Source organism: Rhea americana, unplaced genomic scaffold (genome assembly GCF_003343005.1).
Source record: "Rhea americana isolate MKP2758 unplaced genomic scaffold, rheAme1 scaffold_60, whole genome shotgun sequence".
NCBI classification, from domain to species: domain Eukaryota; kingdom Metazoa; phylum Chordata; class Aves; order Rheiformes; family Rheidae; genus Rhea; species Rhea americana.
Genome location: NW_028186757.1, coordinates 985,300 through 1,010,541, shown reverse-complemented (window position 1 = coordinate 1,010,541; position 25,242 = coordinate 985,300). Strand labels below are relative to the sequence as shown.

At 38.3% G+C, this 25,242-nt stretch overlaps 1 protein-coding gene across 5 annotated transcripts in view; it reads left to right on the top strand.

Moving 5' to 3' along the window:
* Positions 1–25,242, top strand: part of PALLD (palladin, cytoskeletal associated protein) — a 211,623-nt gene that overhangs the window by 183,749 nt on the left and 2,632 nt on the right. For 3 of the 5 annotated variants that reach the window (XM_085319862.1, XM_085319861.1, XM_085319865.1), the window contains 10 exons: positions 1,797–1,932; positions 4,999–5,100; positions 5,690–5,740; positions 7,196–7,417; positions 12,429–12,578; positions 17,037–17,131; positions 21,129–21,261; positions 22,244–22,451; positions 23,187–23,352; positions 24,555–24,688. In XM_085319862.1, the coding sequence (XP_085175988.1) occupies positions 1,797–1,932; positions 4,999–5,100; positions 5,690–5,740; positions 7,196–7,417; positions 12,429–12,578; positions 17,037–17,131; positions 21,129–21,261; positions 22,244–22,451; positions 23,187–23,352; positions 24,555–24,688 (1,397 nt within the window). Of the gene's footprint in view, positions 1–1,796; positions 1,933–4,998; positions 5,101–5,689; positions 5,741–7,195; positions 7,418–12,428; positions 12,579–17,036; positions 17,132–21,128; positions 21,262–22,243; positions 22,452–23,186; positions 23,353–24,554; positions 24,689–24,805; positions 24,857–25,242 lie in introns of all 5 variants that reach the window. The other 2 variants (XM_085319864.1, XM_085319863.1) reach the window with 2 other exon arrangements.

The following is a 25,242-nucleotide window of genomic DNA, read 5'->3' as shown; positions in this document are numbered from 1 at the left end:
TGCTGGCTACTCCTGGTCACCTTCTTTTCCTCCGTATGTCTGGAGATGACATCCAGAATGAGCTGTTCCAACACCTTTCCAGGGATGGAGGTGAGGCTGACCGGCCTATAGTTGCCTAGGTCCTCCTTCTTGCCCTTCTTGAAGATTGGAGTGAAATTGGCTTTCTTCCAGTCCTCAGGCACCTCTCCAGTTTTCCAGGACCTTTCAAAGATGATGGAGAGTGGCATGTCAACAACATCCGCCAGCTCCCTCAGTACCTGTGGGTGCATCGCATCGGGGCCCGTGGATCTGTGGATGTCTAACCTGCCCAGAAGGTCTCTAATCTTTTCCTCCTCAACCAAAGAAAAGTCTTCCCTTCTCCAGACTTTCTCCCTCATGTCCAGGCTGCAGGATTCCTGGGGGCTGCCCTTAGCAGTGAAGACTGAAGCAAAGAAGGCATTCAGTAATTCTGCCTTTTCTGTGTCCCTTGTCACGAGGGCCCCCACCCTATTCAGTAGCGGGCCCACATTTTCCCTAGTCCTCCTCTTGCTGCTGATGTATTTGGAGAAGCCCCTCCTGTTGTCCTTAACATCCCTTGCAAGACTCAATTCCAGCTGGGCCTTAGCCTTCCTTGCAGCATCTCTACATACTCTGACTGCATTTCTATAATTCTCCCAAGATCACGTGCTTCCTAGCATAGCAAAGCAAAGGAAAGATTTTAATTTAAAGTAACAGATGGATTTGTATTCTAATTATAAATTTTCTGATATGTGAGAGGAGTTTGGCAATTTACCTGATTCCATACTTCGCAAAAGTCATTCCCAGTTAATGGGCTGCGCCATAGTTAAACACTAAAGTTTGGAGGAGGGAAAAAAAACCCTAACTAATATTGAGCCACTATCAGTGTTTTAAATGATATTGTGTGATTTCACTGCAGAAATACGATGTGTTGCAAGTTTACAAAAGTGATAACAATGTTTATTTCTTCACAATTTGAGTTGCACCTCTCATTTTCATTAGAAAATGCCATCATTGGACATTTCCAGCAATAGAGTCGTTGTAACATTACTGAAAAGCATTTAAAATCAGTGCAGATTGGAGAGGGGAAAAAAATCCTGTGCCCCTCCAAAAAGTGGGAGTGACACATCCTGAAATTGCAGTTGCATCTTCTGGACTGGAGCGAGGAACAGCTTAGCCTTGTGAATGCTAACTGCTAAATGGTTGTCATTCTGCTATGAAACTCCGCTGCTGAAAACTGCTTTGTAGGAGTGATTATACCTTTTGCCAGTGTAACCTAGACTCTGAATAGCTGTTCTTTCAGAAATAACATTTACATGTTGCGTTCTGGTATGTATTCACTCAGATAGGAGGAGTAAACATCAAGTTATGCATTGTATGTTCAAAAGCTGTTACAAGGGTTAGTTATTAAATAACACAGGGTATTAATAATTAACTGCCTTGTCATACTTCTTCCCGATCTTTATCCTCTAGTACTGCATAGAAATTTAGTTTACTTTCTATTCCTGCTTATCTTGTCATACTTTCATGCTTCCTGTCACTTTGCTTTATTGTCATTACTCATCAGTTTTCCCTTTGAGTGTGTGTTATTTACAGCCACTGCTCTGCCATCCTGAGCCCTATTTCTACTGATTCTTGAGTAAAGCATAATGTGAGTTAGATAGGGCAGTATAGATAGGGCTGCCTGCCTTCCAAAGGCAAAATGTAATTTTCTTCATTAATGGCAGGACTTTATCCAGTAAGTCCTAAATATCAATGATTTCAGGAAAAATCATGAACTTTCTTGTATTGTTTTGCAGGGGATTTCCCAAGAAGACAGGCAGAACTGCTAGGATAGCATCAGATGAAGAGATTCAAGGATCAAAAGATGCTGTAATTCAGGACCTGGAAAGAAAGCTTCGTTTCAAGGAAGACCTTTTGAACAATGGGCAGCCGGTATACAAACATAAAATACCCTGGGGAAGGGGAGTGGGCATCGAGGGTAGTTTTGCAGATATCCTGCGTATAAAATAATTGTGTGTAGTATTCTTTGTTTTATGTACTTATTACTTTTAATTGCATTCTCCAAAGCTGCATTTCCTTAAGCGATCATACTATGCATTTTGGTCTATCAGTTCCCCTCATGCTGGGCATCTTAACTTGGAATTAACAAAGCAGAAGTCTCAAAGGTGATGAGTTCCTGCAACAACTCTGCACAGTATGTACCTCACAGGCTTGTTTAGCCTCTGAGGCCGTTTGGTTTTGACTGTTCGTCACTGCCAGCTAGCCACTCAGTCAGCACACGTGTAGCTTTTGATCAGTCTGGGCTCATTTGATGTTCTACCCAGCTTAAAGGCTGAACAAAGTGGACATCAAGTTGGAAAGGGTGGGTGGTAAGTGGTCATCGTAGAAAGACAAGGTAGCTCATCATGAGAAACAAACCATTGGGAATCAGGCATTGTTAGATTCTGTGACTAGGACTTTCTTGACCATGGGGGTAAAAAACAGCTTAAAGCGACTAATTTAAACATTTTATCAAGAGTTAACAAGGTACTTAAATAGGCAAGAAATGAGATAAAATGAGCAAGTATAACAAACACTTGAAATGCACAGTTGCAAAGTTCTCCATTAATTTTTGTGCATTTTAAGATATGCAGAAAAGATAAAATACCATTTTTTTCCTGCTGAGAGTTGATAAGAAGCAACTGTCCTAGGACTTGATTACAGTTATTAGAGGAGTGATATAAATGTCTTTGAAGCAGGAATCTCTTTTAAGAGGAACATAATTTAAAGAAATGTAGGCTGTCATCCACATTTTGTCTATGAAAGGTTTTCAGGAGAATCTGAAAGTTAGTATGCTTTAGGTTTCTCAGGACCATATTCAGAGGTTTGTTAGTGTGTCTAAGATGTGGACTGCAGTGTTTTAAGTTCAAGCCCATGGATTCAGAATGACTCCTCCAGAGCTGCCAGCTTCTGGTTCACAGCAAGGTGAATGACATGAAGTAGAGAAAGTGTTGAGAGTGTGACCAGTGCTGCGGTACTTTCCTTCTGCATTAATGGCTCAGAGACTGGCAGTTCCCTTCAGCAGCTGAGCAGAATAACCCCCACAGCGTTTTTGAAGTTCAGATTTTTGTGGGAGGTGTGCTAAACGTGGCTGTCGATGCCTATTTTGGAAAATGAGCAAGATGTTTGGCCTAGATCTATGAATGGAATGTCCTGAGAAAGGCCACATGGCCCGGGTAAAGCAAGCTGTGTTCGGATGGTGTGGTAGCTTGAACCGAGTTAACTCTGCTTTTGCACTTGCCTTGAGGCTTTTGCCTTGCAGATTCCTGTCCTGGGTGATTCTGCTTTTGTGATTGTGGCTGTGGGCACTTGGAGTGATCACAGAAGAAATTAAAGTGAAGAAAAGCTCATGAGTTGTTTAGATGTTTGTAACCAAGCCAAGACTCGTATGCAGCTTTCGTATGTCTTAGCCTGCTGCTTTAACTATAATGTCACATCTTTTTAAAATTAATTAAAATAATTTATTTAAAGTGGAAGCATTACGTAGATCTAACATTTTAAATTTTCCATTTTTCTTTTTCTTTTTTTTTTCTTTTCTGTTTAATGGAGACATTTAAACGTGCAGTGAGTTTGCCTCTCATTCACTGACAGATTTTTGCAATATTGATTTGTAAGAAAGTTGTAAGTGCATTTAGGTGCATGAAATATGTTACTGAATGTAGAAAGAAAAATAATAATGGAATAATTGTTTTGTATACTTAGTCTCTTTTTGATATATCTTCTTAGCAGTGTCCTTAATTTGCAAAAAAATAAAAAGAAATAGGAATTAAACATCTAAAAAATACATTTTTTTGTAAAACTATCATTATATTTCTGACAAAATAATTAAGTAGGGTAATATCTCCATAGCATTTTTGGCAGACTTTGCTGCACTGTAGTTCTAATGTAGAAATTGAGCAGAATGACTAGGAGTAAGATTTGGGTTAATTTGATACGCACTTTTTTGATGGCTGTGCTGATTTAAGTGGTTTCTGTTGCTCATTCCAGCCCAAGTTACTGGCATGAGCGTGGAAACAAATGGCAGAGTCAGGGCACAGGTTGCTTAAGCCAGAAGAGTGACTGGTAATGCAAAAAAAATGCATTACAAACTGCAGTAGAGATTTTCAGTTAGATGCGTATTGCCACTCTCTTTTATGATCATTTTTTAAAGTTACATTTCTGCTGCTTTCAAAGAAAAACTCATGTTTCTACTTTTTTAGAACAAGTTTTGTGGGTGCTGAAAACAAAATAGCTAGTTAATAAGCATTCAAGTCCTCCAAATTCTGTCTGTGGAGAGAGGATAGGTGACAATTTGGGTAGAATATAGTTGTTATAGCAAAGAAAAAAATTTTGGCTATTCAGAAGGAGTTAACTTATGATTTCCTCCCTTTGTAATGATTTTTGAAGGTGCATATGCTTTGAACCTCCTCATATAAAGGCTAAATGTTTTATATTAGGGAATAAAATTAAAACTGCCAAGGGTTGGGGTTGCCATTTTAAAAATTGCACAAAAATTGTGTACCAAACATGCCTTGTGCTTTCAGTCCTGTTTTAGTATTGTTCTTGCCTAGAAAGACTATGTGCATGAAATTACTTCTTTATTGATGAGTAATTGTATCACCCTTTCCTGCTTATTTCTCTTTAGAAATTGTAATCCTGTTTAGAGAATGTATTTGCTTTCTATCAAAATCAATTTGATGACACAAATAGGTGAGTGAATTCATGTAGTGGAGCAGAGGGATTGTTATGATACAAAAATCCTATTTTCTGTTTAAGTACTTCTAACAATTGAAAATGCAGAATGAACAATACAGAAGCAAATTCTATTATTAAGCTGATAATTTTCAGATTTCCCTGTGGCAGCATTACTTACTCTCTAACTGCCTTGTAGTTCTTAATGAGAAACAATAAGTTTTCTTTCTTCTTTTTCCTTCTCCCTGTTTTTTTTTTTTTTTTTTTTTTTTTTTTTTTTTTTTTCAGAGGTTGACGTATGAGGAAAAAATGGCTCGCCGACTGCTGGGAGCAGACAGTGCTGCAACTGTCTTCAATATACAAGAACCGGAAGAGGAGCCGGCTATACAGGTGCTGCATAGCTCTGCACATTCATAGGAAAATAAAAAATTTCTTTCTTTCTTTTCTTTTTTTTTTTTTTTTTTTCCTTCACAGGCAATCATTCCCTTAAAGACCTATCTAAGACAGTAAATTACAAAAGATAGGATGGTTTTGATTATAGAAGTCATATGTTATATATCAGTGAAGCAAACTGGAGAATCCCATGCTTATTGCTCAGTTTTTCCATACTGAATAAGGCTGAGAGTTCTCAAATGTCTGCTTTCCACTTTAAACTCTTCCGTTTATCCTATTCTATCCTGACCTTTAAGTCTCTTAAGGCAAAAATACATCTACTATCTTGAAACCATCTTGTCTTTATATGTGTAATCTGCACTTTTTGGATGCAAACCAAAAACACAGCAGCAAGTCTGCTTGAAAGGCCAGGTATACATTCCCTGTTGTCTGCTGACGTGCCAGAGCTGCTCTTCAGAGCTGTGTAGCATCCGTTTGCTTATGTTTCCACATGCAGTATGTTCTCCTGGTAAAAACTCTTGAGAAATTGTCATGGATTCTTCTTGGTCTTCTTTCTGCCTCTTGATCTTTTTTTCTGCCCTTACAGGAAACTCGCTCTATTGATGCTTCTGTAGTGAGTCCTGTGGATATTCAAAAGGTTAATGTTTCACCTTTTTCTTTCATGTTTTTCTCGTTCTTTTTTACTGTTGTCTTTGCTCTTTCCCTGCTACTGCTCTTGGTTAATAAGGAGAGGTCTCCTAGATTTTAATAACTGGGGAGATGCACTCCTTCCACAGTGCTGAACTCTGTCTGTAAGCCTAATTATTTGAGCACAGTAATGATGTGCTCCAGTATCTTTCTGCAGTAATGTTAACATATACAGCTGTCTTTTGTGTATGTGTGTATGTGTGTATGTGTGTATGTGTGTATATATATATATATATATATATATATATATATACACACCATGCATACTTCATGATTTGCTTTTATGATAAACTTTCAGGGAACAGAGAAATAAAAAATATCTGAAGCTTAAAAAGCTGTTTGTTTCTTCTTCTATTTTTTTCATTTTTTGAGGGTAACCAGCCAGCAGAAAGGTTCCACATTATTGCTAGACCAAAGTTGATGATAGAGGATGGGGTATTTGAAAGGGGGGCTTTATGTGAGATGTGTGTTTGTTTTAAATAAAACAAGGGCCAGAGACAACTGTTGAAGGTTATTTGAAAAAGTGCCTAAATTTTTGTAGGCTGAGAGCACTGGCTACTAAAGATTCCCCCTCACCCCTGCTTCTGAGCTTTCTTATATTCCAGCATTATCTTGCTGAGATTCAAAGCAGGACATTTTTACTGTAGAGCAGATGGAGTGAACAGTTCAAGAATACTGTGTATGTCACAGTAACATTTCCCAGTGTCTAAATAGCACATTTAAAGGAGTAGTGGTGTTTTACATGGGATGAAATGTTCTACTCTTTTTTCTAAATCTTGAACATACTCATGACAAACTATTTTTCTAAGGAAGAAGTTGATACTTTTGGCCAAACAAAGGGGAATATGGTAACAGGAGTGAAGGGAGGCAAGTATCACAGTATGCCAGTGGTGCCGTTTTTTCACTGTTACGAGCAATTGTAAATAAAATTGTTGTAGCCTTCGGGTGCAGCCTCCAGTACAGTTGTGTGCAAATTGCAGATGTGAACCATATGGTCTTTTGGCCATCTGGAAGCAAAACCCACTCTAAATCTATGTGTACCCTCAAGGAAATATTAGTGTATGTCTTTCCTCTTTATGAATTGCTTCAAAATGCTTTTATTCTTACAGGCTTAAAAAAAACAAAAAAAAGAAAGAAAGCAACCAGTTCCTTTCCTTCCCCTTATAAATTAGACCTTAAGACAACATGAAGTACAATTTTTGCCTCATACCAGATGTCTTCAGTGTTTCATAGGGAAGTTATTTAGAGGCATGGATTATAGTGTTTTTCTTCAACAAGATATGGTTTCCTTTTATATGTAAAACCTTAATGGATTGTCAAAGATCAATAGAATAAAAAAAAATTTAGAAACATATCTTGCTAAGCAATGTGTTGAACACTAATATATACCTTTCGTGTTTGACAGGAGTATAAAGTCTCCAGCTTTGAGCAAAGATTGATCAGTGAAATTGAATACAGGCTGGAGAGGTCTCCCGTGGAGGAATCAGATGACGAGGTGCAACATGGAGATGATTCGATTGATAACAGTGTGTCACCATATTTTGAGATAAAGCTGAAGCACTACAAAATCTTTGAGGGAATGCCGGTCACATTTACATGCAAAGTGGCAGGAAATCCAAAGCCAAAGGTAAGGAAAGAGGATAAAGATTTCTACAAGCATTGTAAGTGTGCCATCTTGGTGCCTTACGACAAGCCCCTGGACAGTGGACTGTGTATTACAGGAATAGCTGATGTTCCCTCTTAACAATAAAGATCCCTAGTTGGTATAAACTGTCAAATCTCTTTTGACATTATAGGAATTACGTAATTTATACCAACCAAAAATCTGACCTTGAGACTTCGTCTCTAGCGTACTCCTTCCTGAGACTTTATCTCGTTTACTTTCCCTACAAGTGATATTTTTGTCATTTTTAGGGTTACCTTCAGGGCAGATCTGTACTACAGAATGCAGTGCAATGCTCTAGATCCCCATGTGAGCTGGCACAGTAGTCCCAAAAGCAGCCACATCAGGTTACCATGGGTGATGAGCTCAGGCATAGCACTATGCTAATGCGAAAACATGTTGCTTCTGGTTCGGAAGCTAGTACAGGATCTCTGCTTTCTGCAGCATTACACAGTTTATAACTACACACCCTAAGAATGCTATAGCTTGTTGACAGAGAAAGGCAAATTAGAATACAGTCAGCTCCCATGTATCCTAGTAGCAAGATGGGACATGATGGTGAGGTTTATTGTGATGAACTTCTGAGGGAGGACTGGGCTTCATTTCAGCAGATGTAAAAGTACCAGTTGATGTGATACCAGTAGTCTGGAGTAATACCTTTCTTTGGTAGGTTGTGCTTAACCATTTGAAAAATCGCCTAGTGATCAACAGACTCTTATTGCAGCTGACAAACAGCAGCAGCTTCTTAAACTTCCTTGCCAAAGCCAGCATCTTCCAGAGGGATCATTGTAGCTCTTACAGTAACCTCTCAGATAAGCTGCCCATCTTCACAGCAAGGGTGCTGTGAGTGTCCAAGTCTCTCTTACCTTTTGTAAGTTGTACAGATGTTTAGGTTTTTGAACAGAGATAAAAGAAAGTGATTTGACGTGTTCAGTGCTGTAGCTGCATGGTATTATGCAAACTGTAAAATGGAAAAATGGACTTTGTCAGGTAGTAAAGGAAGAATAACAAGCAATTACAGCAATGTCTGCATTAGCAAGCAGTGCAGATCTATCCTTGCATGCATTTCAGGCTTTAACTTTGGGCTAGCTCTAATCTGGTCCCATAGACTGAAGCAGATGCAACACGTTAGATGTGTTCTTGGAGTGCACATTCTGGCTTAGTTTCATCTGAACAGAATCCAGTTCCTGTGCTCCAAGACCCCTCCACAATGTGAACCACTGCAAAGTAAGTTGGAATGATCAGTAAACTCATTCCAAAAATGCACTCCTAGCTTCACAGACTGAAGCTAGTGTAGATGCACACTGAGAAGACTGGCCCAGTTGGGCTGAAACCAAGCCTTTGATGTCCAGTTTACTTTTGAGTTGATTGTATGTATTGTAAGAGAGCCTGTTATGCTGAATAAGGGTGGAAGGCACTTCAGTTCACTGGTGCTGGGGGTGCAGTGTGATGGAGAGGTATTCCGTTTGCCTGAGGGTTATGAGTAAGATGCTGAATGATCTCCTATGACTCAGCCTTAGTCAACTGTAGCCATTCCCTGATTTTCACAGTTTTCAATTAAGGTGTAGTTTCACAGTCAACTTAATCAGATTTAAGACAGATGAAAGACAATGTCACTTCTTCCTTCCTGCACTCTCCTTGTTTTGGCATTTGTGGTTGCACAGCCAGGAAACCACATTGGCAGTACTTCCCCTAAAACACTGCATTGTAAAGGCAGGTCCGATGTAAATACGCTCTGATTCTGTGTCCAAGTGTGCACATTAAGAAGTGATTTGCTCTTGCACCTGCGACTGTGACCCTTTATTCTGTTCGCTTGCAGATGCTTTGTGAGATTTCTTAAATTGCTTGGGATGGAACCAATTTCAGTCCCCTTGGATAGCTACTTGTTAGCTGGACTGTGCAGGCGTCAAAGGCTGTGTCTTCCTCGGAGAATGCCAAGGTGGCAGTTTTGAAATACTCGATGGCTGAAGGCAGCCTTTCTGCAGCCATTTATTGAAGCTGGAAGTGTTGCCCCTGAATAAATTCTTTACTTTGGCAAATGAAAAGCTGGAAATAATTTACTAACTTAAAGCTCCTCCCTTCTAAGTATTCTCTCAACTCTGCCAAGGAATGGCTTTGGGAAGGACTGCAGTGTTTCTGAAATCTGGCATTCATTACAAGGGATTTTTCTAAGCAGGGTTATTGGCTTGATTATTTTTTCCCCTAAACATGCCATGTAAATTGAATACTGATGTGCAGATTTTGTCTTCATAAATATGACTCTTTAAATCCGAATCTACTTTAGTTGAAGCCTTCAGCATATGTTAAACTATTTTCTCATTAAAATGAAAACTTTTGGTGATATGAAAGGGATTGCAGATTCGCTTTTTTAAAAAGAGATGTTTCTCTTTAAAATCAGGATAATGCTATAAAAAAGGTTAAATGAGACTTGAACGTTGCACAGAGCTTGTACTGCTCTCTCTTGACAAGGCCAAATATAATTCATAGTGATTAAAAATGATTGTGCTGCCCAAGATCAAAAAACCCTTTTGTATTGTGCATTCCATTGTATTTCTAGTCATTACACATTTGTTTCTGAAAATCTGGTACAAATAAAGGCAATCCAGGTGAAGTGTTCAGTGCTTACATAGTTTAATGGTACATTTAATAAAAGATATCTTAGAAAGAAAGTACTTTACGAAAAGGGCCACTGTATCCAGTATTGGTAGCGTTTTACTTATTAACTCCATTTCAGATAAAGATAATATTAACTATTTACTACACTGATGCCAATACTTTTAAACTTAGTGGAAGTGAGTACTGAACAACCTATGCATGACATTTGGATATCTGGTTCAGTTAATATTTGCATATATTTCCATTTAATAATTCCTGGCTTGTCTCCTGATATTTCTGATAAGTGCTTTATTCTTAAATAATTACTACTTAATGCAGTAGATTCCAAGCAACGTTATGAAACATGTAAAGCACACAAGTTAAAACTCATTTTTGCAACTATATTGCTGCCAACAGCCATTAGCATGTGTATGTGCGTGATCATATCTTGTGCATCTCTAGTAAGTGCTCTGTCAGCAGCAGAGCAGACGTTACCAAATCTTTTGTTAGCACCGCAGAGTCTCTGCAAGACTGCTGACAGACAAAATGGGAAACAAGTATAACCAGCTATTTAGGAAATGAAATCATTTCTAGTTACATATAATGCTTCTTAATGTAAAAACCATACATGGTAATTAATTTTTAAGGGAAATTTCCACTCATTCCCTCCAGCCCATTCCATCCTCCAGTCTGTTGTGTTTTAGTGAAATTTAGAAGTATATTCTTAATTTTTCCCCAAAGTGAATGAATCTAGAGGTTTGAAATATTGATAGTATGAAGAACCTGGAATATTAAATTCTATCAGGAATTCTTTGCTTTGTCACTGGAAAACAAGTACCTTTTTCTCACTAAGAGATGCAAATTCTCACTTCAGGAATTACACTGAGGAAAATGTGTTTGCTTTCCTCGTGCACAAGGTCCCAGTAATCCTGTGACCAGAACAAATACAATTTTTTTTGCCAAATGGTAAGAGAGATCTGTCATCTTCTGTGATGCTAATATTTCCTTCCTTCTGTCATACGGGGACCTGTTCTTCTCCCTCATATCTTTGGCAGTAGCAGTGAGTCAGAAATACTTTAGGTTTGCATTTTCTTATTCCTGTCACATTAGAGAAATTACTTGATTGGGAGAAGGCCTGTGTGCAGGGTCGGAGGAGATCCCCAGGGTTCAAGCTGAACACACAAACCCGCCTCTCAAAGCTCTGGGTTAATTCATCCCAAGCCCAGTTTGGTATCGGTATCTGTCCCTGCTTTCCATCCGTGTACATTGCTATATGTGCTTTCTTGCGTATGCCATATGTTTCTCCCTTGTTTTCAGCAGGATTCAGTTTGGAGTTTTATCTTTATTTTTAAAGTACGGCAAACCCCCCAAAGCTTGTTCAAAATAGTTGAAGCTTTTTTTCCCCTCAAGTAGGAGGCATTAAAAGCACATACATGTTTTTTTGTGTAATTTGTAAATTACTGTAAGATGTTATTCTGTATACATCATTTTTTGGCTCATCAAAACTAGACCTTGGGTCAGCCAGAGTATAAAATTATGTATCAAAAGTAATGGAAAAGACCTCTGTTTGAGAGATAATTTAACTGTTCTGTACAACTTGGAACTATGGTATTGTTGGCCTGCAACTATTAAGGGTATCTATATGCTGATTTACATCAAAATATTTCCTGTTACTCTATGAATCTGTCTGTTTCTATAGAAGTCTGTCACATCTGGGTGACACTGTTGGTCTAAATCATGCACTTACACTGAGTTGGCCTGTTTGTGTGCTGAACTTGTTCACCTCCAGTGAGAGTGGCTGAATCCCTTTCTGGCTTTCTTGGACTAGTCTCGTCTGTGTAATGGATATGTAACAAAACTGGTGTTTCAATAATGGGATCATGACTTCTATTTTATTAATCACTGGGCTCATTATTCCTATAATCATCTTGTTTTATGCTTTTATTTTCTGAAAAGACAGCAATGGCATTCTTAAGTGCTGTGTCCAACTTTTTCAGGTTTGAGTGAACTAAAATTTTAAAATTAGTAATTTTTTCTGATTGGGACCTCTTCTTTGTAATGACATTTATTTAGAGTTCTTGAAATGTTCAGGGGCTGTTATGTCCTTGAGATTCATACAGCCCTTACACCTGTATCTGTCTTATATAAATATTTGCCCTGCAGTCTTTCTCTTTGACAGAGGCTATTCTTTAACATGCCTTTGCTGAAACTGGTTCATGGAGCATAGTACTAAACTTTTTTAACTAGCTGATCAAATTGTTTTCCTTCTAATGCTTACCAGGGAGGTTTTCAGCAGTTGAGATTTGTTAGCGTCTTTAATTGAGAAATGATGGCAATAATCACCCACCTCTTATCAGCCATGCTTTGTTTTTTGCTATAGATTTATTGGTTTAAAGATGGGAAGCAAATTTCGAAAAGAAGTGATCACTACCAAATTCAAAGAGAACCTGATGGAACTTGCTCGCTGCATACTACAGCCTCCACCCTGGATGACGATGGGAATTACACTATTATGGCAGCCAACCCACAGGTAAATGAAGGTTTGGCTCCAGAGCAAACATGCTTCTGAACATAAATCTTCAGAAAATGATCTCATCTTATGTTTGCATGATTTAATTAAATGATGAAGTCACCATAAACTGTGTAAGTTAGATTCCTGTTTTCATCTTGCATTAGTAGGGTGGGACCACTCTATCTCCAAGAGATTAGCAAGTCAACAGCAATTTTTTCCTTAAGGTTTGGGGTTTCAGAGGGGAGGGTATTTTTTCTAATCACTGTTTCTCCTTTTGTCTCAGCTGCTATCATCTCAGTATCTTAACTGACCATGGATAGCGTGTGTGTTACACAAGGGGAAAAAATCAAGGTTACCAGCAAAAATAACCCGGTTCAGCTAAGCTCTTTCGTTATTCTTCTGTTGATACTGCACACTGACTGAAGCCAATGATTGCAATTCTACAAGGCAAAAAAAAAAAAATAGCACTTAATATGTGGAGAGGGAGGTCTGCAATGCTGATCCCAAAGCCTTAAGCAATGTTTTTTTCTGAAGCATGCAGTGTTACTGGTTTTGTAGTACCGTTTGTTCTTCACAGACTCAATACAAGAGCTGTGTAATAAAAAAGAAACCCATTAGTGCATCAAACATAACTAAAGTCACATTTCAAGCATCCAACTGAAGTAACTTTTTCAGTCCACTTTTCCTACAGCACAGCAAATTGAGAGAAATGATTTGCACATGAGAAAGCAAGGCAGTAACATAACTTAAGGGATATAATGAATTATTCTCTTCTGTAGCACTAAGTGCTTGCCAGGACCAGAACTGCAAGCAGGATTACACTGTAAAATAACAAACTCTATCACTGAGACAGAGTTTAATCTAAACAGGAGTGTTGTGCTCTGTTGTGCATGTTGCTAGGTTACTTAACATGACGCTTCCATTCTTGCATTACTCTTTAACTGTCAGTCCTGCTCATGTTGCAGCGTCTCTGTGCTGTCTGTGACTGTACACAGGAACGCATGGCACACAATAGCACCTTTAATTGAGACCCCTGATATCACAAATTGCACTGTTTAGGTAGTTTAAAGGTTATTTCCACATATACAAAATAATACTTTAGAGAAATAGCAAAAGGCCTAGGTAATTTTTCAAAATGGGAACTTCTACACGTAGAAGAGCATTGTCTTATAGCACTTGCAACCGCTTAAACTGTACAAAGTCACAGCAAGTTTAGAATTGATAAATACTTATCTGCTTGCTCAAGGTAGGAAACAGAACCTGTTAATCTTCCTGTTAGTGCTGTTAGTGCATGTACAGTTCCCCTATGTACTCCTAGTGCTTGATACAAAAGTCTTAAAAGTACCTGATGGATGAACTGCCTTTGAGTTTGGGCATTGAAATCTGTTCCTGAATAGTTTTTAGAAGCATATTTAGGGTGTACTTTTAATGTTTGTTATTCTGACACACCAGTTAACTAGATTATCAGTGTTTCTGATAATCACTGGTTTCTTGGTAGATTTTTAAGTGTACTAAAGTGAAAAGTTTCTATGGTGTTTCTGGTTTGGGGGTGAAAAAGCAGCTTTGTGAAATGATGGGATTCTGTGCCTGTGCTTACTCTTCTTTGGAGAAGAACTGGAAGCATCATCCACTGGATCCACTAAACAAAACATTTGTTTCAGCAAGCCAGTTGGAGTCTGTCTTCACAGTGTAATTTCCAAGTAAACAAAATTGTATCTCCTAGCATTAGCTTGCTTTCCCTGTGTGTTCAACAATATAGTGGAGGCAAAGAACAGCTAGGAGTTAATGTACGAGCCTTTCACACTAAAAGATTTGGATTCCAATTCTTTTAAGTCATCATGAGTGGAAATAATTTTGGCTTAGTTTCATAAATTCTAATGGAAAGTTGTCTACATCTCAAGCTATCATAAAGTTAGGCAAATTTGGCAAACCTTCCTTAGGAAAAGCAAAATACCTGAATATAAGGAAGCTCCCATTAGGTTTCTGACAGACTGGCAGAAATTTGCTAGACTGTGGCTGAGTTTTGGTCAGGACCACTAGGACCACCAAAGTAAAAGTAGAAGGGCATATTCTTAGTTGGTAGCAATGGATTTAGTTTACTAAATCCGAGGATCCAGTTCATTAAAGTGCTGCCTGTTTATGTCTCTGATGAGCTGGACTAATACTGCAGAATTCCCATAAGCAAAATGACTTACTGACACCTTGGAAATGAGCTGTGGTAACGACTTCTGCACCAGGGCCTACAATATAAAGTGCAGCAGTCTGGAATTTAGATTCTGACAGCGGTAAAATTTGCCATATAATTTAAGGTCAGCAAACTGACCTCAGACCAAGAACACCACAAAATGATGCATGATTCAGCCCTTACATCCCTTAATTGATCTCGTTCCAGTAGCTGTAACTATGGGTTTAAGTCGGTATTTTTGCCTTCTTTCATCTCATTTTCACCTTCCTTGCAAGATGCACCCCCAGTCCTAGGTCTGTATTTCCTGATGTTCTAGGCCGTGTTCTCATGAATCACTTGCTGCTCACCACTTCCTTCCCTCTTCCAAATCTTTGGCCTCCTGCTCATTCTTCCCTCTCCAAAATGAGGGAATTCATCACCTCCCAGCAGAAGGTTAATATGCAGCGGTGCCTAAAATAGAACAGTATTTGTTCCAGATGTTTTTAATGGTCTTGTACCACAAAAAAAGTTTTTTGCTAAGAAATTGCTCCAGGTCATGAGCAATGGCTTATTTTGACACAAATATTTTTCTCGTTGACTAACTGGGTCATGAGAATAAAAATGGGACACAAAGACTTTCATTTCCAACAGTCCAGCAGTAACAAGAGCATCATTGCCATTCGGTGCCTGCTTAGTCACCTGTGTGAAATTGTTTGCTGGGCTTTGGCAGTTGTTAGCAGCTGTTTGCATTTTCTTCCTTCCTCCCCTCTACCCGCAATTAAGTGTGTCACATTTGTTGCTTTTGTTATTCGTGCTGACAGATGTGAGTGTGGAGCTCACATTTACTGCAAAGGTAATGCAGGTGCTTGTCACACTGCTACTAGATGGTGGTGGGGAGCTGTACATCTACATATTTATCTAAAAGTTCATAGAATCATTCTTAAAAAATAATATTTTTAAAAATGATTAAAATTACTGAATTGTTATATAAAAATATATACACTTTTAATACATTATAGATAGCTTAGATGTATAGATGTTTAAGTATGTATATTTTGTACTGCAGCTTTAGCATATCGAGTTGCTAATCCAATATTAAACCAGACGTCACCTTCATTTTACTTCCCTTTGCCCTAACTCCAGAATGTGTAGAAGTCTATTTTTTTGGATAGCACTGCACAGATACTGCTTTTTCAAGCTATCCCATGGCTAAAATTCTCTTGCTGTTTCTTACACCTCTTCTGCTGCCCTGAAAAGTGCCATTCTCTCTGCTCAAGTCCACCTCAAGTGGCTGATGCAAAGGTGATTTGGGCTCTTGTATCCATCACATGGCTTAACTCTGCCTCTCTCTTCTGGCTTCCAATATTTTTAGCGTATTTCCCTGCAAGAATTTGTGTTAGTTCTAGCACTACTGTCTCACTGTCTCCTCTTGAGTGTGACCCAGTAGGTGCCTTTGCCTTTTGTATAGTCAATTCTAGAGTGTCCTGGATATCAGCTGTGCCTCCCCAGCAATTTGCGAGTGTAGTGTCCAATCTGTCCCCCCCCAAAAAAACAAAACAAAACAAAACAAAAAAGTTTGACATAAGATACAAAGCAAAACTGAGCACAGAACTAACTGCAGGAGTCCCCACGTTTTATCTAAGGCTTTATCATTCGTGGCGAATAACCTGAATGAGCAGGCCGGACTATCTGATACCCAGTGATGCAGTCAAGTGGGATTCCTCCCCCCCCAAACAAGGGTCTCTCTTCAGGGAGGAACCTCAGAGAACTTGGACAGTTCTTCTGCTTTTCTGCATTCATGGACTTCTGACCTGTGAGCCCACCAGAGCAAGCGGAGCAGTCTGCTTTGGCGGCAGATCTGTCATTACCCTGCCACCTTACCAGGTGTCGTTTGCAAGGGTGGCCTATCTTGAACTACTTGTTGTCTCTTGCCTATTTTTCCATTTGCCAAACACAGAAACCTGCCAAATGCTTCCACGTCAGTAACTTAGCCAATATACTGTGTAAATGACTTAATTGCTGGTGTTCCTAGTAATCTTTTTAACAGAAAAATCTTCTGGAGTGTAAAGCAAGTCTTGGAATATTTTAAGCCTGTGACTTTGTTACAGTCACAGCTGTTGTTAGGTTGCAAGCTGATAAAATAGTTTGATTCCAGAAGCTATCCTGACAAATGCTTTTAAATGACTTTGTGAAATATGAGATTGTATTGCAGGTCTGTAGCAGGTGGGCAAAAAGAAGGCATCAGGTTGAAAATTCATTAACAGTACACGCTTTAAGTATTTTAATTTTCCTTCTCTTTATCATTGTAACAGGGCAGAGTAAGCTGCACTGGGAGGCTTATGGTTCAGGCTGTAAATCAAAGAGGCCGTAGTCCTCGGACACCTCCTGGTCAGCCTCATGTTAGAAGGTACTTTATGCCTTTTGTTTGTTTGTTTTAGTATGTGCGTTGCAAAATTACTGTGATAGATAACAAATCCAAAATAAGAAGGTAAGTTAGCAGTATGGCATAGAGGAAGAAATTTCACCTCTGCTGTCTAAAGATTTCTGCGAGCTTTGCATATTCAGGTGCAACCTCTGAACTTACGTGACTTTTAAGTATTTTGTGCATCTTCTCTGTGCTCTCTGCCTTGTGACATTCATGAATTACTCCTCATCTCAGTTTACACTACAACTGTTAGGCAAGACCATGGTCACTTACTGTTTTTTAAAACATGTCACCTAATTGTAAATTGGGATTCTATTGGCTATACATTCTGCAACTTTTAGTAAGTATTCATTTAAAGGAACAGTAGAAATAACTCCAAGCCACAAATTTAGATTTGCATTTGAAATATTTTAATGTGATTTCAATTCAGATTCTTGTAAGGAATTAGGAGTCAGGAAAAAAGTATTAAACTTATCTTTTGTGAAGTTTGTGATTAATTCACATTTGAATCTTTGGTTTATGTTTTTGGACCATACAAGGGAATCTTCCCTTCAAACACCTATTTTCATTACAGAAAGTTTTTATGAGGTTATTTAACACAGCTGAGACATCTTTAGACTACACAGAAAAGTCTCACCTTTAGGCCCAGAGCTCAAATCACTTGTGCAGGGGAATATTCTGCTATCGCTGGATTGTCAGAACAGCCCCCCCGGCTGTGTAGCCTCTCCAGTAAATAAGGTGATTTATACCTGCAGGTAACGGCTAAATGACAGTAGCAGTTTTGCAATAAAAGTCTCGTGTTATGTCCATGAAGGGAAGAGCTGCCATAAGAGTCAGGTTCCAGCTAAGTTGGTCGATGCACACACATGAAGTGAGAAAGGAAAACATCTCTAAAAATGAGGAAAAGAGAAAGAAAAATGCAAGCAAGGGAGCAGCGAGCAGCTGACAGTTCTGCACCTTCACCCTTTTCTGAAGGATAAAACGTGCATCGGTTTCTTTCTGCGACAGGCAGAGCCCTTGGATAATATTGGGGGAGGTTTGATTTTTAAACTTCTCCAAATGCATTTGAAACCTGAGGCTGCTTATGGTTTGGTATTTTATTTTCTAATAATTGCTGCAAGCCCTCAGGCAGCTATTGTAGTGTTGGATGGGTATCCAGTGGAGCTATGAATTTTATTAAATAAGAGATTTCCATATAGCAGGTTAATTAAAATTAGAGCAAAGGGAATTCTCATTTCCAGTACAATTACCAGATTTGAAGGTCTCATCCTAATTATGCTTGCTTGCTTAAGGTCTGTTTCTGCTAATCTTCAGCACAGCACTATTTCTGTTTAGAAACATTTCTCACTATTCCCGTCATCCAGTTTTTCCTGAGAATGATGAAATTTGAGCATGTAGTCCTAAGCCAGACTCCCACCAATACCACAATAATGTGTTCCCCAATACAACGGAATAGTTGTCTCATGTATTTTTTTCATATACTTTTTGTAAGCAATGCTTCTGGGGCATTAAGGTGTGTTTTTCTTTTCCTTTTTTTGTCTGAAAGCAACAAAAACTTGTTTACAAGTGTGGATTATTAGCTTTATTAACTTTATGATTTGTTACACTGTTGACAGACTTTTTCCTGAAGTATTTTAAATGTTTCACAGAATGTCTTTTGGCGGAACAACTTACTGTTTTTGTTATCTTCTCTAGTTTACAGCTATTTTAAAACATTTTCTTTATAATTGTGTTTATTTAATTTTTAGTATTGTATATTTTTCTGAATTTTGCTTAGTTTGTTACTATTATCTCCTTAGTATTACTTTAGGGGAAAGACTTCTGAACTGCCTGAAGAGTACAAAGCTGGGGCTAAATCTCTTAGCCATCAATCATGAGACTTAGGCACCTAAGTTGTCTTGTACTGCAACACAATCAAAGCCCCAAACAAAATAGCTTTTAAAAGTGTGAGATTTAAGAAAGATTTAAAAGAAGAAATATTCTTACTCTAAATTAGAGGATTAATTTGAACATAATCTCTCTTATCCCAGATTAGTGGTCATCATTATAGTATGGTCAGTTGTGAAGTCTTCCTTAGCTTCTTGCTCTCTGAAACTTCTAGTGCATTTATCTGTAGCAGCTCATGGAGTCTCCACCGAGCGTGCGCACGCCAGTGTGACCTGATGTCAGCATTGCGCCATCTATTTTTGCAATTTGATGTCCCTATCACAACTTCTAATGAACCCCCAAATAATCCAAAGGTATTCCAGAGTGTTGCCATTCATCACTCCTAAACATCTGAACTACTTGGCTCCCCTCACTTCTTTCTTTAAAACCACAACATGTTTTAGAATAATAAAAAAAAAAACTCTAGTTTCACTTCTCAAGGTAAATGCTTAAAAGTAGTGTGCAATTTTTGAGGAAATTTTATAAAGAATTGAAACAAAATGCATTATTAATTTCTGACCCTAGTCTGAACGACATTCTGATTTTAGGTTTCCTTTTGAACGTGTCATTTGAAAACTTAGTTAAGGAAGGATTTGAGAAAATACCACTAGAAAAAAAAAAAAGTTTCAATCATAAATGCATAGCTTTTTTTTTGTTTAACCATTGCATTTGATGTAAACGTCCAACCCCTCACCCCCCCGTTTTGACCAATGCTGCCTTTTTATACAGATGCAGCAGCGAGATGGTAGCTTACAGATATGTTTTTCACACTTCTGTGGTGCTAATTAACTTAACCTGTTTGGCTCAGCCTTACAAGTAGCGCACACACTGAGAAGCACAAGTTACTTGCACCTTACTAGGTCGTTACCTTGTGAACAGTGTCTGAACAGGCTGCGTGTAAGTAAGTATCAGGAGGGCCGCTCCTGCCGGGGCTGCTCGCCCTGCGTAGCACTAACTGGATACCATCACTTCTGGCTGGCCTTGCAGAACTCGTTACCCGCAGGTGAGATTGCAGCCGTCCTTCACTAGCCGCGCGGCGCCTGTCCTTGCTGCAGGCACGTTCATGAGGTGTATGGGCAAAAGGGACAGGAGCTGAGCTCCGCGGTCCTTCCGAGCTGTCACGCAGCATCACTGCTGAAGTAACTTTGGGCATGCCCAGTGGCAAAAAATCAGGTACTTAAGACTTGGATTTAGTTACTTGAAAAGTTGCATAAGCATTTAGTATACTTTTCAGTTGAGTATCCAGTCCTAAATTAAGAAGCAGTTTGTGCTAGATTTTTCCTCCACACTTGCTTATAGTTTAGCTGTGGGAAGCATGAGAAGATCATCAAAAAGAAGTCAACACTTTCCATCTATTTATTAATAGTAGTTTGCAGAGGAAAGCTTTTCTTTTTGTTGCTCACAGATGAAATTCTTATTGTTTGACACCACAACTGAGTGACTTTGAAAACGGTCAGCAATATCTCAAACAAAAAAAAAATGTTAGATGAGGAATAAATATGCAGAGCAGTTGTACTTTAATTCACAGAATTTTCTGTAGTCTTCAGTAGTGCAAAACTAGAGAAAATGAAAAATATGTGGAAAGTCTCATCTAAAGTGAGATGAGCTAGCTTTTAGCTGCTATTTTTTTCTGAAAAGCAAACCTAGTTATAGACCGTACATTTACTTCTGAGTGTAATCAGCAACAGTGAAGGGCTTAAATGCACAGAACACAAAAACACACTACAGGCCTAACAACCTTTTTAAATTTGTATTTTGGTAATTTAATTCTAATCAATTCTATCATGTATAAGTAATTATTATAAGTATAGTTATTCTATAATAAAATTGTTTTCTAGATTATATTTTGCCACAAAATGTATGTTAACTTTAAGTAGTAAGTACAGTCATTTTTCTCAGTCTGAGTTAAATGCCACCACGTGTGTGTTAATATGTAAATAAATATGCCTATACATCAAAGAAGTGACTTAAAATTTAAAACAATCTAGTAAGTGATTATACTTCTTGTAATTTAGCAGAGAGGAAAAAAATCTTTATTTCATTTTATTTTAAGACCACGATCTCGATCAAGGGACAGTGGTGATGAAAATGAACCAATTCAGGAACGATTCTTCCGGCCTCATTTCCTTCAGGCTCCTGGAGACCTGACTGTGCAAGAAGGAAAACTCTGCAGAATGGACTGCAAGGCAAGTACCAAGCAAAGGATAACAGCTACCTTTCTATCATGTTAGCTGAGTCAAAAAGAACAAGTTAGATGATACGGGGTTTTTCAGCTATTTAACGTATTGGCAGTTACAGAGACTGTCAATAGGTTAACTGCTTATAAGCAAGTTTGCAATAAAAAGTTTGCCTACCCCTCAATGAAAGCGCTTCAGGCAAGTCTTACAGCTAGCAAGAAACTGATGTTTAGAATCCAGCTATGTTACAGGGGGTAACAGAAAACATCATAAACACAATGTGCTTCTCAGTTTTCAGTCCTTTTAGCACTTCAGTTTCAATCACCCCTCAATTTATTCTCTTAGGCAAAATCATAAATCAAGATGATTAGACTGTCTGAAACTTTAAGACTTCTGTTTACTTTGTGCTGATATATTTGGGAGCAGCTATTTGTTTTCACATAGTACCTACAGCAAATGGCATCGCTTTCAACAGCGCAAGTTTGGTTCACACAGACCAAGTATAAACTAGTGCAGACAGCGCTGTCACTAGTAAGTTCTACCTAAGTGGAATGGAATTTAGAGTTCAGTGATTACTCAGCTAACATCCCTATGTCTGCAAGTTTTCCCGTAAGAAATTAAGCTAGAAAGGAACATCTCTTCATTCCTCATGAGGAGCAAACGATCAAAAAAGACAAAAGGTGTCACTCTGCCTTTTGTTTTGCCATGTATTATTATTTAGATCCTAGCATATCTAAACACTGATCTCTTTTCAGTCACACCCATGAAACATCCTCTAATTCAGGGAGTTGGCCAGAAGGTAAGTAAGTAAATGAATACAACTGAGTCAATGTGTAATTCAGGATAGAGTTACATCTTTAAATCTCGTGGTACAGCTGCACTAGCAAAAAAATAGTAAAAAAAAAAAACACTTCTCTGAAGTAGCAAGTCAGCACTTCTCTAGTGTTTTGTTTGTCTAAGACCATTTCCCATTGTTCCGTTCATGCTTAAGGTTAGTGGATTACCAACTCCCGATTTAAGCTGGCAACTTAACGGAAGACCAATTCGTCCTGATAGTTCACACAAAATGCTGGTGCGTGAGAATGGTGTACACTCCTTGATCATAGAACCAGTCACCACTCGAGATGCTGGAATCTACACGTGCATCGCCAGCAACCGAGCTGGGGAAAACACATTCAGCCTGGAGCTCATTGTTGCAGGTAACATCTTCAAACTAAGCTTCCCCTCATACTGAGCACTGTCAGGGTTACATGAAAAAGGAAAACCTAAGTGCAGTAAAATGATGTGACTGGGAGGTGGGGAGTTTAAAAAATAAAAAGGAAAACAATTAGAAACAGAGCAATACTGTGTTTCTAAGTGATACATTCACATTACACTTTAGCACAAGTCGATTGGCACCTGATCTCTGTGTACACAGTTAGGAAGAGGACCGTTGTCCTGAGGCACAGCGGAGACCACAAATCAGGCCAATTACTTCAATGATGTTTTTTTTAAATGGCAATTTTTACACATTCATATCTTCCGGTGAGTTGTTAGTATGATATTTTTGTGTATTTCATAGGATATTAAATTAATGCCATTTCAACCTTCTGGAGGAGCAGACCCTGCTATAATCAAAGACCTCCATGCTTTTAAGGAGAACAAGGGAGCGCTGTTTAACAGGCACAGTGCCCCACTTCATCTAGTCTTGATGTTCCACATTTGAATTCTTTCTGGGGAAACTGGAGCTCACTTTTCTCTTTAAAAAACTGATGATGTGACAGTTTTCTTCAGATGAACCAGGACTGGACTTCATGATTCATGGGAACAACATTAAGAAGTTTCCTGCCACTTAGATAAAATTTTCATTAATGTTTTTAGCATATTGCTGAAAGAAAGGCTACATTTGGATAGACTAGTGTCAACATTGCTGCAATCTTTCTTTATCTTCACAGCTAAGGAAGTACACAAAGCACCTGTGTTTATAGAGAAACTACAGAACACAGGCGTGGCTGAGGGATACCCAGTGCGACTGGAGTGTCGAATCTCCGGGGAGCCATCTCCTCAGATATTCTGGAAGAAAGAGAATGAGTCACTCACATACAACACTGACCGAGTGAGGTTAGAATGATTTAGAATGATCTCCCCATACACAACTTCAATGACTATTTATCCTGTAACACAAATGAAAAACCAGAACGTCCTAGGAATGCTTTGTGTGAACAGCAGCTCATAAATATTAACTAGTTGTTGTAATACTTTATGACATTTACTCAAACTTGTAGTCAGGCTGGTGGTAGAGCCAGAATTAACGTATTAGTTTTTTCCAGTCTTGAATTTAAACAACTATCTTTGCACTTCAGCGAAGTTGAGAAATAGTCTGTTCTCTTTTAGAACTAAGGCTTTTAAAGAAATTTACTGGTGAAAACCTAGACTAAGTAAAGCCTTATGCTTCTCAGCAGGAATCTTGATTCGCAACTCTGCTGTACAGTCCAGCAACTAAGATTCAACAGTGAAGAGCTTTCCTAACTGACAGTAGTGGGGTATCTATCTGAAGTATTCATACCATGGCGGAGTCCTTCCTTGCTCGGCCTTCTTGCTTTTGTCACCTATTTTCAGCACTCCATTCTTCCATGCCTCCTTTGGGAGTGTAGGCACCTAAAGGTTAAGCCCAATACTCCTATTACTGCTATTTACTGTGAACCTAGTTATGAGTTAGTGCTAGTTTTTAATCACAAAAACCAACTTATATGGAGTGAGTTTGATGGAGTGAGTGAAAAAGGAGTAATGATGTTATATGCTTTTAAAAATTCTAGGATCTACAAACTTGTCAACAGTACTTCGTAACATTTTGTAGGAATGTTTAAGAGCAAACTCATGATTTCAACAAAAGAAACTTACTTATTTACTTACTACAGTATCACATCAGTAATAAATTATTGCTGTCCTTCTAAATAACAAAGAATATTTCAGTACCTTATTCCTCAAGTCAAGTCTTTTATCATTTCCCCCAGAAGTCAGGGTAAGTAAGTTCTGACTCCCCTGCTACTTAAAGTAGACTTCCATGTCTTAACCTCTAACTGTGAAAGAGAGATTACATGAAATATTTTTTTGCTTCTTATATACAGGATATTAAATTACCAAATATTCAACTCTACTCCACATTTTATTTTCCACTTGCTAATTTCAGGGGAATTTTCATATTAATTATAGTGCACTTTTAATTAAATATGTAACTAGGACTGGATCTGTTTATAATGACATTTAAAAATAGTCTACAATGGTTTGCATTTAAATAGTAATTTTATTTTTCTTTGGTTTAGTATGCACCAGGATAACCACGGCTACATTTGCCTGCTTATTCAGGGAGCTACGAAAGAAGATGCTGGGTGGTACACTGTGTCAGCTAAGAATGAGGCGGGGATTGTGTCTTGCACTGCCAGGTTGGATGTTTATAGTAAGTGACATCTATTTTCATGATCAGTTTAATCCTCAAAAAAAAAAAACATTCTAAAAATTTCATTTTATTCACAGAATGGTTTACGTTGGTCTCTTTTTTTTCTTTTGTTTATAGTTGCTCCTCAATAATAACGATCCACATCAAGACAACAAATGCTCTGTCAAAGTACATTTCACGGCGTTTCAGTTACCTATAGCAAAATGAGCATGCATGCTTTTTTTTGCTTAGTATATTAAACATAGTAAATTAACAGTAGATAATGGCATGATTACCTTAGTTTGGTGGATCATTATTACTATTGCTCGCTAGCACTTCCCTAACCTTTTGTATTCTTTTGTACATTAGTCTATAATACACCTGTGACAGCTACCAGAAATGCAGTTTGTTCTTAAGGCTTTCTGCTTAATTAGTCTGTTCACTCCAACATAGCTCCTTATATTATTAATGTTTTTTTCCAACCAAAGTCTCTTACCAGTCCTTGCATAAGAGTAGTAAATGGGGGGGGGGGATTGAATGATGAAGGATGGTTTCTGGATTGGCAAGGGAAGTGG